Source organism: Diplotaxodon limnothrissa, linkage group LG1, assembly GCF_057381915.1.
Source record: "Diplotaxodon limnothrissa isolate DT_005_m linkage group LG1, D_limnothrissa_male_GT1.1, whole genome shotgun sequence".
NCBI lineage: Eukaryota > Metazoa > Chordata > Actinopteri > Cichliformes > Cichlidae > Diplotaxodon > Diplotaxodon limnothrissa.
Genome location: NC_140596.1, coordinates 9,165,442 through 9,184,475, shown reverse-complemented (window position 1 = coordinate 9,184,475; position 19,034 = coordinate 9,165,442). Strand labels below are relative to the sequence as shown.

General features: G+C 39.4%; 1 protein-coding gene across 1 annotated transcript in view; it reads left to right on the top strand.

Annotated features, from left to right (window-relative positions):
* Positions 1–2,289: 2,289 nt before the first annotated feature.
* garre1 (granule associated Rac and RHOG effector 1) overlaps positions 2,290–19,034 on the top strand; it is a 39,008-nt gene continuing 22,263 nt past the window's right edge. The window contains exons 1-3 of the mRNA XM_085362938.1: positions 2,290–2,369; positions 13,765–14,099; positions 14,632–15,200. Coding sequence (XP_085219064.1) covers positions 14,697–15,200 — 504 coding nt within the window. The 5' untranslated portion in view covers positions 2,290–2,369; positions 13,765–14,099; positions 14,632–14,696. The remainder of the gene's footprint in view (positions 2,370–13,764; positions 14,100–14,631; positions 15,201–19,034) is intronic.

The following is a 19,034-nucleotide window of genomic DNA, read 5'->3' as shown; positions in this document are numbered from 1 at the left end:
ACGGATCATCACACAGGTCAGACAATGTGTTGTACCTTTTCTTATTTTTCTCTTAAATGGTTATACAGTAGTCAAATAGCCAAAAATGGCCACAGTTTAAAATAAGATCAGTGGATGACATAATCACTGTAAGTCTCCAATTTCTTTTCACTTGTTCTGTATCTGTGAAATTTCAGTGAGAGTGGACATCTCTAATATGCCCATCTCAGAGACAAAGAGCACAGCAGTGAGCACAGCAGCCCCTTCCAACTTCTGTTTGTGAGGGGAAGCCAGTCACAAAAAATGGAAGGTGGCCATAAATGTTAAGACTCAGTTAAGTTAAAACTCAGTTCATACTCATTTAAAACTGAGTATAAGGGTTGCATTTATGCCCAAGGCAAAGAAGAATTATATGAACGCAACAACTTTTCATTTTGTAATGAACTACTAATTTACATTTAGTAATATTCTTCTCCAACTATATGTGGGGAAAAAGGAAACATCCAAACTATAGACTAAGCTTTTCTCGCAGGTTTCTCATCCAAACCTGCATTGTAGTACGCTGCACTGAAGTCCAAAAACAAGCATATTGGCTTGTTACTAGTTATGCCTTATTTAGCATTACTGTTCTACAGCTAGTAAAAAAAGACAAGCGACCATTTATGCTCAGCTAGTTCTTGGTAAATGTGTGTAACATAATGTGTTTTAATATGCTTGATTTCAGTACGTGCATATTTTATGTAACACATAGCGATTAAATCAGTTGACCTAACAGTGCAAATTGTGGCTCCTCTTTAATTATCTAAATCTGAAAGTTGTAACCCTTGTTGAGACACTGCAGATCCAGATCAAGTGCAGGCGGTATCCTTTAAAGCTGTGCAGGTGTCTGCTACCTGGAGAGGTTGCATTGTTAAAGACAAGTTTGAGACCTTAGCGCCCCCAAGTGTTCTTATTTAAGCATGAAGTACAAGATGTAACATTCTCTAACAAACATTAGGGGGCGAGAAAACCTTATCCAGAAGCAGCATTAAATTGTGCTGGATTTTATTTCGTCTTAATCTTCATTCCATGTAGTCACAAACCCGTTCTACACTTCAAGCAAAAGATATAATGCGATTTTTTCTCAGCTCACTATTTGGGTTCCCTTTCATTTGAATAACTAGGTTTCCCTACTTTTTCAATCATGATGTTTGATGCTTTCCATGTTTATTCTTACTTCGTGCCTTTGACTATATTGGTTATATTTATGTTATTTATAGTTATCGTTATTATTTATATTAGTTAGAGTTATATTACAAGAATCAAAATTGAAGTGTAAGGTTTAGAAACTAAATTAAACAATATGGTAACGCAATCTTATATTATTTTTAAATGGTATTTAAGGCGGTGTTGTAGGAAGACAAAATATCCGGTTGTTCAGTCTGACGTCACTAGCCGTGTCTGGGTCTAAACTCTGCTGCAGGTCCATATATCAAACGATCACTATGGCATTATTGAGAGTTGAAAAACTGTCTAAAGTCTTTCATCTTTAATAAAATGATCAGCGTTCTGCTCTACCAGGTGTAACAATTGAGTTTAACATCCAGGCATCCATGAAAACGGAATTTATGACATTTAACGGAGTTAGAAGTTAGCAGGGAGTTAGCTCGCTAGCTTCTATCTAAATACAATATAGCATGTCCTGACTGCAGGGTTTTGAAAACAAATTAAAACGTACATCTCTGTTATCACTTCCAGCATAAATGAAGACAGAAAACTAAACAGCAGTGACGTTTGTAGGGTTACTGAAGTTGGGCTAGCTGGTATATAATGATGTGCTACGTGACCGCTAGCGACACAGCTGTGTTAGCATAATATAAACAAGCTAACTTTTTTTCCACTCGATAAAAGTTAACGTGAGTGTTCTCAGTGGTCAGAAACAAATGTAATCGCATGGCAGGATGCTGTAAAAGGACCAAACTTCAGCCAGGAGAACAACTGAGATAATCCATCCACAATACGAGGTTAGTCATTCATATACTGCTGCATGGGCTGGGCTGTAGTTACATCCTAAGGTTTTAAAAACTGAGCTTAAATAAATGATTAGCGGTAATAAAAGCCGAGGGAGGTCAGTGATCACTGACTGTTTTAGGAGCTTTTTGAGATCAAACAGAAGAAAATACATAACATTAAACATGTTAACAACACAAAAGCCATATTAAACGCAGACTACTTTAGACCCGGAAGTAGGAGTCGTCGCGTCATCACTGAACAACCGGTATCTGATAAAATATTGTGATTGACGGTTTTATTGTGAAAGTCTCAGCGGAAGTGTGAGTTTATTGACTTGGTTTTGATAGTGGTCACACAGACAGGGAATTCGCTGTCAAGAGGGTGGATGCCTAGAGCTGGTAAGCGATGCTTTGATTAACTGAACGCGTACTGTAATAATTTCTTGTGTTTCACGGGAGCTTGTTTTGTCTTGGCCGCGGTAGTCCCGGCTGTTTTGAGTCTGTGGTGGAGCAGCACCGGGCCGCTTACGTTAGCTGGTGCTTTCTAGCAGCGCTTACAGTCGTGTCGCAGAGAGCTAGCTGGTTTGCTAACGCTAGCTCGCTTAGCTGTGTAGCTAGCTTGATTAGTACTGATGTGTCCATTATCGTACGCACCTTTATTTGACGTGCTTATTTTTCTAAGTCGTGTTAAGCAAAATAATGCAACCCCATAATCGCTAAGACAAGTGTTTTCAGTGAAGGCTCCAGAAGGACTTGACATATTTGTGCAACTGAACGCTCGTATGTACACAAGCCCAATTTCATGTGTGCTGATAAAGCGCATCCGCCTCGGCTAGCGAAGGAGGAGAGGTGGGTTGACGCTGTCTTTTGTTTCTGTTAACACTGCCCCTTGTTTATATCTGTGCACGATGCTTCAGATTTGATCATCGTCTTGACACTCTTACGTGCGAGATTGATGTAACAAGCCTTAAGCTTTTGTAATAACCTGGATTGACTGCGTGTCCGATAACGGACCTGGGCGTTCTCGGTTTGAAGTTACGCGCTGCAGTCGGTGATCATCCGCCGCACAAAGATGGAATGCAGGCTAACGTTAGAGACAAGCTGGCGACACGGACGTTATTTACGGTTCCTCTGGCTACATACTTGTTTCTGTGCCTTTCTGTGCTCCGGCTTGCTAGCTAACACGAAAGCGAGCGTCTGGTTCTAAGTGGCAGGCGGCTGAGTGTCAAAGACCGGGGAAAGCAAGGGACCTAGTGTGCTGGGTACCCACCGGGGGTGGCATTTCCCCGTCATTCGCTTATCCAGCGTTTGGCGTGTTGATGCCGCGAAAGGCTTTCCGGCGACACCGCGTTTAGGGCGTTAAAAGGCCGTATTAATAGCTGCGACATAGTGTTCCCATGACTTGGGCCATGTCATCGCAGAGTTTCGATGAAACCGGCTAACTGCGCTTGCGGGGATTCTGTTACACCTTCCTGCTAAATAGTGATCGTGTTTGACAATAACCCCCTTACAAAACTAGCTAGCTAGTTGGTTTTCTTCCCCGCTGGGGTTTCAGGATTAAGTAACAAGCTGTTGTAATAATAGCCCTAGAGTAGCCTTGCTGTGTTTAATAACACGTACAGAGCAGAGCAGCAGTAATGCTGTAGAGGTCTTGATATCGTATCCTCAGACATGCTATTATGGTCTTTTAATACTCGCCTCTTGGTTTACATTAATTTCGATATATTGACCTTAAATAATCGTACTATAAGTAAAGTAGAAACTTGCACAACTACATTGATGTCGATGTTTTTATATAGTCTCTACAGTACAGAGAAGATGAGTGGAGTTGTATTAATAAATAACGTTGCCCCACTTCTTTGGAGGGGTGTAGCCATCTACAGTCTAGCCAGATGTCTGTCGTTTGAGATCGTGTGGATGTGCTTGTGGTGAAAGTAGAAGCTGTCCTACTGTCTGATCGTGTCTTGGCATAGGATATCACCTATGATTTGAGATGTCTGTGCGCTGATTGGCTATTCATACGTGCAAGGTTTGCCATGAGCAGCCACTCTGATGAAGACTGATAAAATTGTTGTCATTGCATGATTCATATTTTCTTGCTTGTTAGGTAATAGGGGTGTGCAGTTAATTTGATTTCAATTACAATTTTTGCCTTCCAAGGGCTTTTAAATTAAGATAATTGGTATAAAATCCACTTTAAGGCTCTTCTTTCACCTTTGAGGAGCCTCAGTTGATTCCCTGTTAAGCTCTGTTTGGTTTAGTTCAGCTCATGTCAGTTGAATTATAATTAATATTCATGAAGATCAACTTCATTAACGTATTTTCTTGAAGTTTAATAAAACCACTGTTTTTCAGTGGCTTTGTTGACCCTAACACACAATTTCATCTAATATTGTCCAATAGGTGGTTTAGGTTTGCTGCCTTCCAAAGTAAAGATGTTATCATTGAGAAATGCCTGTAAAAGGCTGTGATCTTTTAAACTTTTATTGAAAGTTGTTTTCACTCAGATGACTGTGTTTGTCACTGGTGTTCAATGTTTTTTGTTGTTGTTGTTTTTTATTTTTTGTTAAAGTGAAGATGTATGGTATAGCCAGTACGTTCCTTTTGTGGAGTTTTGCATGCATGTACAACTGTCATTAAAACAACCCTGAACCTTTGTGTTGACATCTGCCACAGCTGTGTCTCTGTGGAAATACATGCTTTGCACTGCAAAATTCCTGTCTGTTTTAAACTCAATTCCTTTGGATAGCCTTTGTGCCTGAATGGGCACCGTAGCTGGTGGACTAGCACTGAGGCTCCAGTTGTTTTCATACTATTATTTGTTGCCAGTATTTGTCAACATGTGATATATATGACCTGGAGTGCCATTTTCCTCAGTCTAACTTTAAATCCGGATACATGTATGAGGAAGTCAGCAGTCACAAGATTACTGTTTGCACTTGCATCGGGTGGAGTGCAGGCACTTCATGGGCCTGAATGATATTTCCTTAAACAAAGGAGTTTTATAGTCATTATTGTTCCACGTCAAATTTATGTAGGTGAGTCTTACAGAGACATTTCCACTGAGGGGGAAGTAGGTGATAAACAGGAATTCCTTCATTTTGTGTATTTAGTTTTACTTAAAAATTTTCATTTAGACCAGAAAGATTTGCAAGATGTTATGTAGCCAGTAACTACAACTTCCAGAAAGTTGGGAGTCTGTGTTAAATGTAAATACATTGCAATGATTTGCACTGTTTAGAGTTTGCGTTTTGTACGTAGGATTTAAATCTTGCATTCAGTTGGATAGTTCAAATACTGGAACTGGGAAAAGTTATTGCTTACTGAAAAATGGCTTTTCTAAGCTCAAAAACAAGCTTTTAATGGCGATTACTCATGGGACCACATCTGGCTCACATATAGCTAAGGCAAAGAATCATCTCAAGTAAAGAGCCTTTTTTAATGTAAATGTTTGTATTTTGTTGTTATTTTTGGCTGCATTTGAAACAAATGTAATTAAGCTTGAGTAAATTAACTATAAATTAAAGGTTACTTTTTTTTCTGGTAATTTTTGTTTAATACATGTAAAAAGTTCCTTGGTAGGTGCTAATTGATTCCCTGTTGCCATTAGCTGATGCTGTGAGTGTGACATGATTTTGACATATAGATGTCTCTAGACTTTGACTTTAATCAAACATGTGAAATTTGGGACAGACTGGACAATTTACATTTCACATGTCTCTGATCATATTAAATAATTTTCAGCTGCAACCCATTTTATTCTGTTAATCTTTTTCCTTTGTGTGGTTTGTGTTTGTATTTTCCTTTGGATGAATAAAACTAACAGTATTTATGTGTGTCAGAGGGCTTGGGTCTACCTCTTTCTCTTACATGGGCTGTTTCAACTCTGTCTGCTAGTGTGTCATGTAGGGCAGGACAATATGGTCATAAATATTTATCATGATATATATTTGAAAATTTGGGATAACAATATAACTGATGATATAATTGATGCAAGACAAAATACTTTACAACTCCACAACTTTATTAGTGCAAAAAAAACCCCATCAATGTACATCTACCCTGTTGAACTTATTATGGGAAATAAATATTTAAATAAAAACAAGCTGCTGATTATTTCACATTTTACTTGTGAGCAACGGCACATTTAAATCTTACAAATATAGTTATTTGGCTTATATCGTGATAGATATCGTTATCGCCTGAAATGAAAAAAACATATCGTGATATGAAAAAATCTCATATCGCCCAGCTCTAATTAGCTGTTGACAAAAGGGATGCGTACCAGTTTAATAAATTTATATAGCTTATTTATTTAACAGTGGGGTCAGATCAGTACTTGGTATAAGAAGATGCCTTAAGCCATGGTCTCGGGATCGAATAAGAAGTGGTAAAAGCTAGATTGGTGCAGCTATATTAATGATAACATGCATAGTGCTATACTTGGCTTGATTTTCTTTTACTACCCTATTTAGATTTACGGCTTCTGTGACACCTCTATATATTTTGTCATTGTGGCTAAACGGGAAAGGTAAATTCTATCTTTCTTTTTGGCTATAAATACAACTCTCATGCTTGGCATGTAACACAACCTGCAATCTCAGTATACAGTCTGCTCAGTTTAGGCTGAGGAAAGCATTTTCATCCCCACAGGTTGCCACCAACCTTTTATGAATGGAACTGACGTCAGAGCCTTTCATCACAGCTCTCACTTATTGAAACCCACTGGTTAGGCACAGTAAACATGGTCTATTGTACAGAGTTATTTGAAGAGGGTATTTGAGCTTATTCCGATTGCTTAATGTTGACTGTTGAAAGGTATTTAGGCTTTGTGCAAAAGCTTAGATTAGATCAGATGAGATGGGACTTTTATTTAATCAAATGAGATTCATGCATGCATGTCAGCTGACATCTTGATTCCCCGTTAGACTTTAATAAATTTGGGACATATGCTTTTTGTTTGTTCTTAGGGTGATGGAATGTATTAATATTTAATTAAGTCAAAAGCACATGTTGAAGTCTGTGCAACACAGACGTATGAGGCCTGTGAGTGTGTCCTTTGTGAGTGCGGCCTGTTCACTATTTTTATTGGAGCCATAAGCTACTTACAGTGTGTGTGTTAGGACACTACAGGTTAGTCTAATATTATCCAGCCAGCTGTATCAGCCTCTTGACTGATATGTCTGAGCAAACTCATAACAGTGGTACTTAAGCAGTAGGAAAGGTTTCACTACTGCTTTATAAAGTGCAAATTCTGCCAAAAAATACAATTTAGCAGAACTGGAAAAGTGTTTAGAAACAGTCTTTTGTAATACCTGATTATAAAATCAAATTTATTTTTAGTTTCAAGCCAAAAACGGGACCAAAACAGAATTAGTTATGGGAACAAAACCACAACAATCAAAACCCGCAATGCCTAAAAAAACAGGGCCAGGATTAAAAAGAAAGAAGAAGACGAAGAAGAAACAGACTATATTGATGGGGGGAAAAAGTTGTTATTAATATTAATATTAAATTGTAGCCAAGACCTTTATTTTTCTCTTCCTCTTACAAAGTCATGCAGCTGCATGTGCAAGTGTGCATGTGTGTGTTTTTTCTGTGTGCTGGTATGAGGACACCAGGGCTGCCACAATACTCTCCTTGTGCTCTGTGGGCAAGAGGAGCCTGGCTCAGCTCCTATCACACAGTTGCTCACGGCACTTGTCCTGTCATTCGGACTGACCTCCTCGACCTGTCTGCCGATTCTCAGACTTCACTGTGACTTATCTGCTCTTTGGAATGTCTTCAGTAAAACACACAGTGTAAACTTTGCCTTCCATTTCAATTAGTGCATCATTTTTTAAACATGCACTTTTCATGTTTACATTACATTTTGTGGAGATGTTTTGCAGCATATCAGTTTTTCTGGCCCATTTTTCTATACTCGTATGAACCCACATTAAGAGTGTTCTTGGGGAAATGCATTCCTTTGCTTCATTGGCAACAGATGTAGAGGAGGACATTTTTTTACTTTGCGCTGAACCTTTTGGAGTGTCTAAAAACGGGGCAGTGTGGACTTTCAGGGCAGCTGTTTTGCCCATGAAGGCCGAAATAGACTTCATGAGAGAGCTAATGTCGGGCCTGTGGCTAGAGCATCAGAGGGCTTGTGTTTGCCTCCCAGTGGCAGATGGATAAGGAGCTGTCAACATGGGTAACAGCTGCCCCATCTACAGCTATTAAGCCACCTAGCTTTGAAGTAACAGTGACACAAATATGGCAGAGTATCCAAAAGTAACTGCTGTTATGAACTCTGAAGGTTGCATTAATTAACACAAGGGTGTTTTAATGTTGTAAAACCTATAGAGAAATTTGAATAAAATAAAATGCAGACCCCTGCCAATAGTCAAGTAGAGCTGATCAGTATGAATATCTGTTACAATACAAGTGTAGCCCAGACAGTATTATTTAAGTAGTTGTGGCATTTCTGAATTATTATCAGTATTTCAAGGATTTGTTGCTATTATACTACCTCATTTTTAAGGTAGTCCTTTGTAAGCAGTTGTTTGGCCAGCAGGTTGTAAAGACAGGTACCATGACTTTACTACATGCCCAGTGGCATACTTGGCTTGAAGTTTTTGTTACTGGCGACAAGGAGCTTGCTCCAGGAAACCTAAACCCCCTTCCTGTTGAAGTTGAGCAGCTGACATGTACGGCGAGTGGGGAAGTAGGGCTAACATTAGCCCTAAGCGGCTCCTGCTGGAGGAAGGACACTAAAGTGGGCTGGCAGAACTCCAGTGCATCCGGAGGGACGCTCTTATCACACGTGTTTGTTTGGGTGCAATCTCTAACACACTGTGCCCTGCAACAGGAGGCTGTCAGCCAACAGAGCTACCCTAAGAAGCCAATAGGCCTCATTAATATTGATGCCGTGTCTGCTTCTCTTGGGATATCCTCTGCCTGCAGAGTTTTGTTGCCAGGAAGGAAATGTAGACCATGAACACTCTCTAATAATGTCACTTTGTTGTTTGGGTTGAATTGAGTCTGACTTACAGCACTCATTTAATGTGTTGTTACTTTTGTTGTTCACAGCCCTAAAAAAAAAAAAAACAAGAAAAAAACATAACAAAAACACAACTACTGAACACTGGTATAGAATGATGGGCCTGCCAAATAAGATGGCATTTACTGACATTGGCTGAAAAATGTAGTGTGTCACCAATTTTAAGCTGGCTAAATGATTTTAACTGTGCTAGATTGTGTGACGAAGCTATTCACTTTTTTTTTCTTTTTTTTTTTTTAAAGTGAAAGATAATAGAACCACATTCCTTATACTAGGCTCAGATTAATACCATTGTGATTGTAGGGTAATCTCGATAGTATGAAGTTAATTGACAAATTTTTTTATTTGAATCAGCATTTTGTTTCTTCATTTTTTTCCCACTATCACTGCTTTTTTGTTAATCTTAAGAGTTTCACTTCCTTTAAGCATATCTTATGACACTGTCCTGGGCAACATCTAGAGCTGAAGTGCGAAGTGGCATATAGACTTTAGGCTGACTCCAAAAGGGGGTCAGTCAACATAAGCCCCCTTTTCCATTAGTGCCGACATGGATCGACTTGCCGCAGTTCGCCATATTTATCAGGGTTTTCAATTACTTTATTGTACCTGGTACATAGTACAAAAATAGTACCTGCTTGGCCATGATTCCAAAGTGATCTGAGCAGGTACTGAAATGTGACGGCAGACTCCGTGGGACTGATTGGCTGGTTAGTGGTGTCACTAGATGAATCATGAGAGCATCTCTTTCACGAAAATAAGTCTGACGAAAAGCCACAGTAGCAGGTTTATCATCACCTTGACGTCGACCTTTGTTGTAGCTAATTATGTCACGGAACACTCAGGTGTATTGCTATAATGACGACCACACACATTAGGTGGTATTCGATTGTAATTGAAAACCAGACGATCTGAGTAGGGGCGAATGGAAAAGGGGCTATAGACTCAGCATTAAAAATCAAAGTCAAAGAATTCTTTTACTATTGGTGTATAGTTTCCCAATTTTTAACTACTTAGATGAGGGTGATTTTTCTTATTATCTTATTAATTTTTTTTTTAAAACTCATCCAACTCCACCTGGATTATTGACTTAACAGTTGCTTTGATTGGCATGTGTCTTAACACAGGGAGATGAAACCAATAGGTGTCTTGTACTTAGCTCACCAATTACTAGATAGCTAATCAAGCCAAGTAGTGTTGGCTGATGAATAACCACTCCATGTGCTTGTCCAAATAAAGGAAATTACAGCTAAAAAAACAACAACCTAGCATCGCTGCAGCCACAAGAAGCGTGGAGACTTCAGAATGTGGACTCACTTGTCACATCACAATAGCTGTCAATCTTTATACTAAAATAATATTATTGTCAGGCAACATTGCCAACAGTACTGCTCTGAATGTTTGACAGATTTGTTTTTAATTACCACTGTTAATAAAAACGTTACATCCATGTCTTTGTTGTAATGCACTGGCAGCTTGTGTTCCCTTCAGGTGGATTTCAAAGAACTGCAACTGAAATTAATTCATTTAAATACATCCATGTTGTCTCCAGCTACCTGGGTCCGTATCCACAACAGGGTATAATCACTGCTTAAGAAACGATGTCCAGACTTCTCTCAGCCTTGGCGTCCAACTTTTCTGGTTGATAACTGAGACATTCTCAAGCTAGCCAAGAGACTGTTTCTTTATTTTGACCTGGGTTGGACATGTTTGCAATGCCTCACCTCAGAGGCCTCCAGGAGGCCCTCCCGAATGACTGAGGTCCTCATCCTATCACTAAGGAGATTCAGGAGGCGGGAACAGACACAATTTATTTCTGCTGTTTGAATCTGCAGTCTCATTCTTTTAGTCATAACCCACAGTTTGTGAGGGAAGTAATGCAGATTGACAAGTCAGTGAATAGCTTTGCATTCAGATTGGCCTTCAATAAAGCAAACTGGTGCATCTATAGCACTGTAAATGCTAGACCAATCCACGTGTTAACCTCTTACTTTACTTCTCTGCTATTTGTAAACAAGAACCCTGAGATACTTGACTTCCTCTATTTGAGGCAGCAAATCTAAAGAGGGAAAAAAAAGAATAAGTTCATGAAGATTAAATATATCCAACCTTTGTTTTTCCAAACCACGTTCCTAAAGCTGTCTAACTGCTGTCCACAATTAGTTTTAATTGTTTCCAGCTGTGTCCTGGTCCTTTACGTCATGCTGTATGACTAGCAAGCTAGTTTTGTTCGATGTGGTTTCCTCACTGACCTGTTTAGTATATTCATCAAGTTGTTTTGAAAGAAGACTAATCTTCCACCCATCATTTAGCCAAAAATAGTGTGAATGTGTGAGAACAAAAGTAGCCAGCTCTGGGCTAGCCGAGCTTAGGTTTCACATTTACTTTGTAGAAGCTTATATCCTATTACTTATGTCAACTAGCAGGCATTGTGGGCACCTGGCAGGTTCTCACTGTGCCAGTAATCCCTGGGATTTAGAGGCCTGCTGCACTGTTGCCCTAGTTAGCTGCTCTTAACCATTATAGACAATCATATAAAATTAAAATTTGCTATTCCTTCATCAAATACTTCCTAGAGAAAAGTTTTGTTTGTTTGTTTTCCTGAAAGAGAGCGTATCTACAATGCCTAGAATTTCTCTGCATAACTTGGTAGGTGGTAGTATAATTGATATTTTTGTACCACAACTAGATCTGAAAATTTGGAAAGAAATTATAAAGTAATGACAAATAATCATTAATTCAGGCCTCTAAAATGAAAGGATTTCCTGCTTTTCTTTGTTATATAACCCTGCAACCCAAATATTTTCTGGTCTGTTTTAGAGCTTGAACAAATAATTGGTTAATTGAATATATAGTATAATAAAGTTAATTGCATTACATTCTTGATACAGATGTGGGGTATTAGATCTTTGAATAAGCACTGACTAATTTAAATGTACAGCCAAGCTCCAGACTGGTCATCCTAGTTATCCCTGCAGGGTTTGTCTTGTAGTAATCACCCAGTTTTGTTTAGGAAAAGGTTGGCGTTAACATATTTCACTGAATCTTCGTCAATTGTAAACATGCAATACTTGCTGAACAAGTGTTGGAGATGAAACCTCCTGACTATGATGTACATTTGTGTGGTGGTTTTTAAGTAAGGTGTCCTTGTAGCAAATTTTCAAAATAATAACTGAAAGACTAACTACTGTAATGTAAGGGTTAAAAAAAATTGAAAGCACATTTCCCTTGTCCCTTCAAGAGGAGGTCAGTAGTTTCCCTTGGCTCTGTCTCTCAACTCAGTGGCCCAGGACAGATAAGGGTGGGCTGATTTTTGCTGGGCGTCCCCTCTGTTTGTGAAAGGAAGTGAGGTTTTGAAGGTCAGGCGAATGTTGGCGGAGATGCGTAATGGAAGCTACCCTGTATGTGGGACTACCACACAGCTGCTAAACCTACAGTGACAGCATCCTGGATGTGTTACCTAGCTGGGAATAATATATATTTTTTTTTATCTGCCGTTCCTGTTTCATTCCAAAACATAATTGTTTTCAGTGTGATGTTACAAGATAACAGTCAGATTTCTGCCTGGTATATGGAAAGCCGTTTCATGAAGAAAATGGTCGGTCAGGATCATGTTCAGTGTCCTATTGACTTTATTGTCATAAAGAGTGTCTGTTTTAGTCTTTAGTGCCACGAAGCTCTCTGCAAGTGCATAGCTAAGGAACTGGTTTAATGGGAATGTATTCTTTGTTCCTTCCTAAAACACTGCGACCTAAGATGAGAAAAAGGTTATTTTACACCTGCGGATTTAAGGCATGTTTCTTTTGGATCAGTTTACATGAAATGTTTATTTATTTAACTTATATGATTCCAGATTATGTTTAGTATTGTTTTATTGTCAGGAATCTTATTAACTGTGGTTTGTCTTGAGACCTTCTAAATTGCAAATCTTCTGACAGTCACAAGCTAGAAGAGAAGTGAGGCCAAATCCACTTTAATGTTAACAATATAAAATATTATATTCCTAATTCAGTGAAAAGGCCAAAGGGAGATGGAAAAGTCACACAGAATGAGAGTATTGTGACTCCTACTACGTGTAGTTCAACAGACCCCGCAGTGTCTTCCAACAATGGCTTCATGCAGGAATTTCTGTCTGCAGCTGTGTACTGCTAAACCAGACACTGCCAGAGATTCTTTGCACAGACGCTCAGTGAGGTATGGTATTAGTAATCGTCTAGAAATGTACAACTAAAGCACAGCTCTTTACCAAACTGTAATACAATATTAGCAGCAATTTCAGGGAATTGTGGCTGATCGCATCCTTCCCAATCAGTTTTCTAAAATAAAAGCCTTTGAGTGTCACTTCTGGTTTACAACACATAATGGGTAGTACAACTTTATGGTTGTGGTTTGATATCACTGATTGGATGTCACAGCAACTGAACAAAACTAAAGCAAGTTGATATTTTGTGGCTTGCCTATTGTATTGTAAAGTATACATGCTTTCTCTTATTGCTTTCCTTGTCACCATCCAGTAAAGGTTTCATACTAGAATATTAGTTGTTGTTTGAAGGCACATTACTTGACAGTTTATACCTGCGCCATTCTATGTACTAATCCTAAAACTTTAGAAGTCAGCTGAAATTAGCCATGTTTTGATTTTTGTAGAGCAGCCAGTTTATTTTAGGTTGTCACAGTAAAGCAGTTGAAATTAAGCTCATCCTTCCTCTTTGACATGATGTTAACACTCTTCTGTGTCTCTGCCCTTTCCTCCCTTAGGAAATGACCTAGAGGCCTTACAGATACATTTGTGCTTTTGTCGCTCTAATCTGCATCTGCAGAGAACAGCGAGATCTGGAAGCACACTTGTTTCCGCGGTGAGTAATATCTACCTCAGCCAGCAGACGTGGAGAAACCGGGAAGCTGCTGGAGACTTCTGACAGGCAGACAGAGCTATCAGCTGGCCGCTTGCTCACTGCCTGCCGTGTCCTGCTTTGTGAAGAGGATTTGAGACGGACTGGATCTGTCTGCCCTTCGCCTCCCACTGCTCCTCTGCCAGCCACTGCAAAAGAAAAGACGAAGCCACATCCTCTGATTCCAGCATTTACTTGCTTGTGTGTTGTTTTCCTTTTTAAATTGCCATTTTCCTTCCGTGCTGTTGACCAGTGTGTCATTTTCCTCGGATTCATTTTTGCTTTCAGCTTTTAAAATAATTTTCTACTTTTACTGGCTGAAGCTGGTATAGGTTTATATATGTAAATACATAAGTGTATATACTCTGCATACTGTATGAAGGATTCCCCCCCCCATTCTGAAGGAAAGTTAATGCACTTTAAAACTCGGCTGTAATACTTTCCTCCTCTATTATGATCGTTTTGTTTGAAGCTGAAAACAGAGTATCTGGACCTGTGTCTTTGCTGTTTTTTAAGCTAGCATGATGATTTTGCAGCAGGGCTGCATGTGAGTATTTTACTCAGCTTGTCGGTTTTTGATCACCCTTCAGCCTCACCCACTTCTAAGTTGCCTCTCTACAAGGCATACTGAGATGAACCTCTGTGAGGTAGAATCCTTGAGCTGTCTTTATACCTAACTTGAACAGTTTCAGGGCCGTTGAATTTGGCGTTTTGTTTTTTTTTTTCTAAAAAGGACAAGAACACTTTGTGAGGAAAAAGAAACTACAAACAGGAGCTTCCGGTGCTGTTGCACCACCTATGTATTGTTGTAGTGCGCAGGAAAGTAAAATGGACTACAAGCGTCGCTTTTTGCTCGGCGGGTCCAAGCAGAAAGTGCAACAGCACCAGCAGTACCAGATGCCTGAGCTAAGCCGGACCCTGAGCGCCTCTCTGGCCTCCTCTTGCTCTGCCTCTTCACCCATGGGCACTGGGGTAGGCATGTCTGGCAGCTGCCACCCACCTCCTTCTGGCACCTCTACCGCTGTTGCCGATATCCAGCAAGGCATCTCAAAATATTTGGATGCTCTCAACGTGTTCTGCCGGGCCAGCGCCTTCCTAACAGACCTGTTCAGCAGTGTGTTCAGGAACTCTCACTATTCCAAAGCAGCTATGCAACTGAAGGACGTGCAGGAACACGTCATGGAGGCCGCCAGCAGACTGACAGCAGCAATAAAGCCTGAGATCGCCAAGATGCTGATGGAGCTGAGCGCTGGAGCCGCCAACTTTAAAGACCAGAATGACTTCAGCCTGCAGGATGTTGAGGTAAGTCTCCAAATCACACGCAGTCTTTCTATGTGAACTTTTAAAGTCCACATGGTTCACAAAGACAACGTCAGATTGTTTTGACTTCAGTAAAAAACTGCTACAAAGAAATTTTAACATCAATGTCTAAATTTTGTTAACTAAGCTCACAAGCTGGGGTACTAAAGTTAGCCATGACATACTTTATCATATTCATGCACTCTGGAGAGGGGGCTAAGATGCTTAGCTGGTCTCTGTTAGAATGCTGGCTTCATGAATCAGAGTTTCCGGGCTCAAATAACATTCTAATTCCCAATGTTAAGCTGGTGTCAAGATCTGAGGGTGAGGTGTGAAAAACACTGCGGATGTGAGAAGAAAAACAGTTTTTGTCACCACGACATCTTTCACCAGTACTAAATTTGTTGAAGTGCACAATGGTTAATGCAGGCTGCAGCAGAGGTGTTCCTTATGTAAGTTTAGTAAAGGGTCTGTAGACTGTTATCCAGAGGCTCACTGCTAATGTCATTATTATCTTGCTGTCTTCTTTTTGTATGTCTCCCACATTGTCTTTTATTTTTTTGCTGTAACAGTCCGGTGCTATGTATACACACAGTGGTGTGACAGATTTGTCATAGCAAGATTCATCAAACGGCATCCTGATCTGCATCTGTCATATTTTGAATAAAAACTGTGTTTCTGCTCAAGAGAGTTGAGGACTCTACAAAAGAGGAAATACATGGAGTCTATTGGAGACTAATTAAACTGTCAATCCAAAAAATAACAGCATACAAATCCTATAGTTCTTATAAAAACCTGTTCAACTTTTTGTATGAAATCTAGGCTCTGTTTGACAAACTCTCAACTCAAGCCAGGTTCTTGCACACAGGTTAAATAACTTGCATTACACCTTTCAGGACACAATGATAAAAAGAAAATGGCAAGACTAAACAGGTACTTGTGTTTGTAATGGATAATAATCATCGGTTGATTATGGAAAATAAGGTATTTATCGTCGCAATTCCAGTTTTCAATTTTGCTGTAATTGTGTTGTCATAAGTGTCTTCAAGGGTGCTGTGAGCATCGAGTAACTGAATCTTAATCTCTGCACCACACCCAAGCAGAAAAAAGCCCATATTTCCTAATGTTTACTATGCCTGCTTCTTTTAACCTGCATTGAATGCACATTTGTGAGCCCGTGGAACAACCTGTAAAAAATCATTGTGGCAAGGACATTCAGACCCAAGTACACACAAAATTGTTTCATGGGAGAAAACACTTATACTTGGTAGTAGACTAAAAGTTAGAGAAAGCAAAAAGTTGAATGGATAAATTTAAGATTTCCCATAAAAATGTTGGATCTGTACGAGAGCCATTTGAAACAGCTGATCACATTCGTCAGTAACATTGTAGTTTGAATGCATGTAACTGAAATTTGTGCCATTTCCGTTACATGCATCATTCGTAACATTGCGCACACATACTGTCCGATTAATTTGCAGTATGTGTATAATGTTAGCAGTGGTAACACCAACAGCCTTCTTTATTTGCAGCTTAACATCCACCTACCCATTCAGAATGTGGTTACACATTGCGCCAATGCTTATTCACCAGCTTGTTTCGACACACCTTATCCAACTGTTCATTTTCTAGATCAGAGTACTGCAGATTTGCACCAGCTCCTGGGGCTGTCATTCATCTTACTTTATTTTATTTTTTTACAACTTCCCGTAACACAATGAGGGGAACTGCTTCCTGATGGTGGCTGTGTAACATTTTAGCATCTTAGGTGTTGTGTATTAATTAAATATCAATGATTAATGTAACTCAGCAATCAGTATTTCTATTGCTGAATAGCAAGAGTAGCAGTGTTTAAACATCTAGTCTGGGTTTTTGTAGTTTGTGTAAAGATATTTTTATAGACTACACACAAATATTGGCAGAACTTAGACCAAGACTAGTCAAATTTCCATACCATTGCAGTGTGCCACAAATGACTTTGTATAGTTAAATACAACACTATAAAGCAAAAATTATGGGGATATTACTCAATCTATGCTACATGATAATACTTTATCATGTAGTAGGAGAGCTGCTACATTGCAGCGGCCAAGACACTGGAGGGCCTGCAGAACCTCAGTGGATGTGGCTGAGCCCAAAACAGGAAACACTTTTGCACCACAGTTGGTAAATCTGACTCTCTGTGGTCTTGGATATGCACAGATGAATATTAGAGGAAGCCCAAGTCTGTGAAAGTTTAGACCGCACAGCTTGGCACTCACATGTGCTGTCTAGCCTCAGGCATAAAAGGTACATTTGTTAAAATATTGAGAGAAACGTACTAATATTTTACTTTACAATGGCCTTTTTTCCAGTGTGTCAAATACATTGATCTCAGAGAAAACACTCTCCACAATAATGTTATGGTTGTAAAATGAAGGATAATGTCCCATGTGAACAAAAATATTTGAGGTAAGTAATCCAATAAGACTCTCCAGTATATTTTTTAGTAAATATTTTTTAATTTTAGGACAGTGTTTAGAAAAGTGCAGAGTTATCAGATTGAAGTGTACAGCATACGTGCACGGGTTTGTGATGAGTCATCTGCGGCTCATGTTTGTGTTTCGGTTTTGCATTGTTTTTAACAAAATATCTCTACTACTATCGGCCATGGTGTGCTTTGGTAGAAAAGAATTCGCTATACTCAGATTAGACTTGTTTAGACCCAGCTCATGATAATTGCAGCTAATTCAGTCTGTCTCGTACAATGTGTTGTGTTTGTGACTGTTGAGGGGATTTTCCTTTGTCTGCATGACTCGAGGAATGCTTTTTGGCAGTTCGATTTATTATGAGGTCTTCAAAAAGAACCAAATGCATTTCTGGTTTTGGAGAGTTGTGTTATGTGAAGCCCCCCCCCTTCTTTCCCTTGCTCACATCTTCTTCTCCTATTTCTTTCTTTTTTTTGCCCCCAGGCCTTTTTTCACCCCCTGGTTTGTTTTGTAGACCTGGTCTACAAAACAAACCTTCTTTTTCCAAACCACAGCAGAGCTTTCTGAGCAGTCAAAGTGAGTCTACTGCCAAATATGCATGAAATTGTCACGGTTTGTTTGGAGGCTGTTTGCTGAGCTTGTAAGTTTAAACCGCAGAGCAAAGACCAGAGGCAGATGGTGAAGTCCTCGCAATCAGAAAGACCTTCATGGCTGTTTAAGTCAGACGACTGAATAAGCACTCTCAACTTGGTGCACAATGGAAACACTGGAAAAACACCACCTTGGTCTTCAACTGTTAAAAACACTCTGAGGATAAACCTTTCAACACGGTTAAAACTAGGGACGTGGACAACATGCACCATACAGTCTTTCATGAGCGAGATTTTAATTTAAAAAAAAAAAAGTCTACAGTCAGCCTAAACAGATGCACAACAGTTAGTTTGTAATGAAATATGGCATATCCTGCTGCTCACATGTTGGTGTAACAACATTTCTGGGCGTCCTTCTGTTTCCAGTTCAAACCAAAACAGATTAAAGGTTTAAAATAACCCCATGGAGTTTTTGACCAAGGGTGGGTCCTCTATCTGTTTGTATGAGAGCAAGCAGACTGACAATCTGATGTCCCCGATAAGGTGTGACGAAAAGTATAAGCTGGCATACACAGATGTAAACAATACAGGATTTAAAACATCAAAGAGCTAACTTAAAAAAAAAAAAGCAAACTATATGATTTATAAGGTCTCTACAAATATTAGATTGTAATAAATAATAAAATAGGCTCTGGTTAGAGTGGCCTCTAGGTCATAGCAGGTCTCCAAAGCAGAGCAAGGTCCACTGTCACTACCTGCAGTTTAAGACAACACCAAGA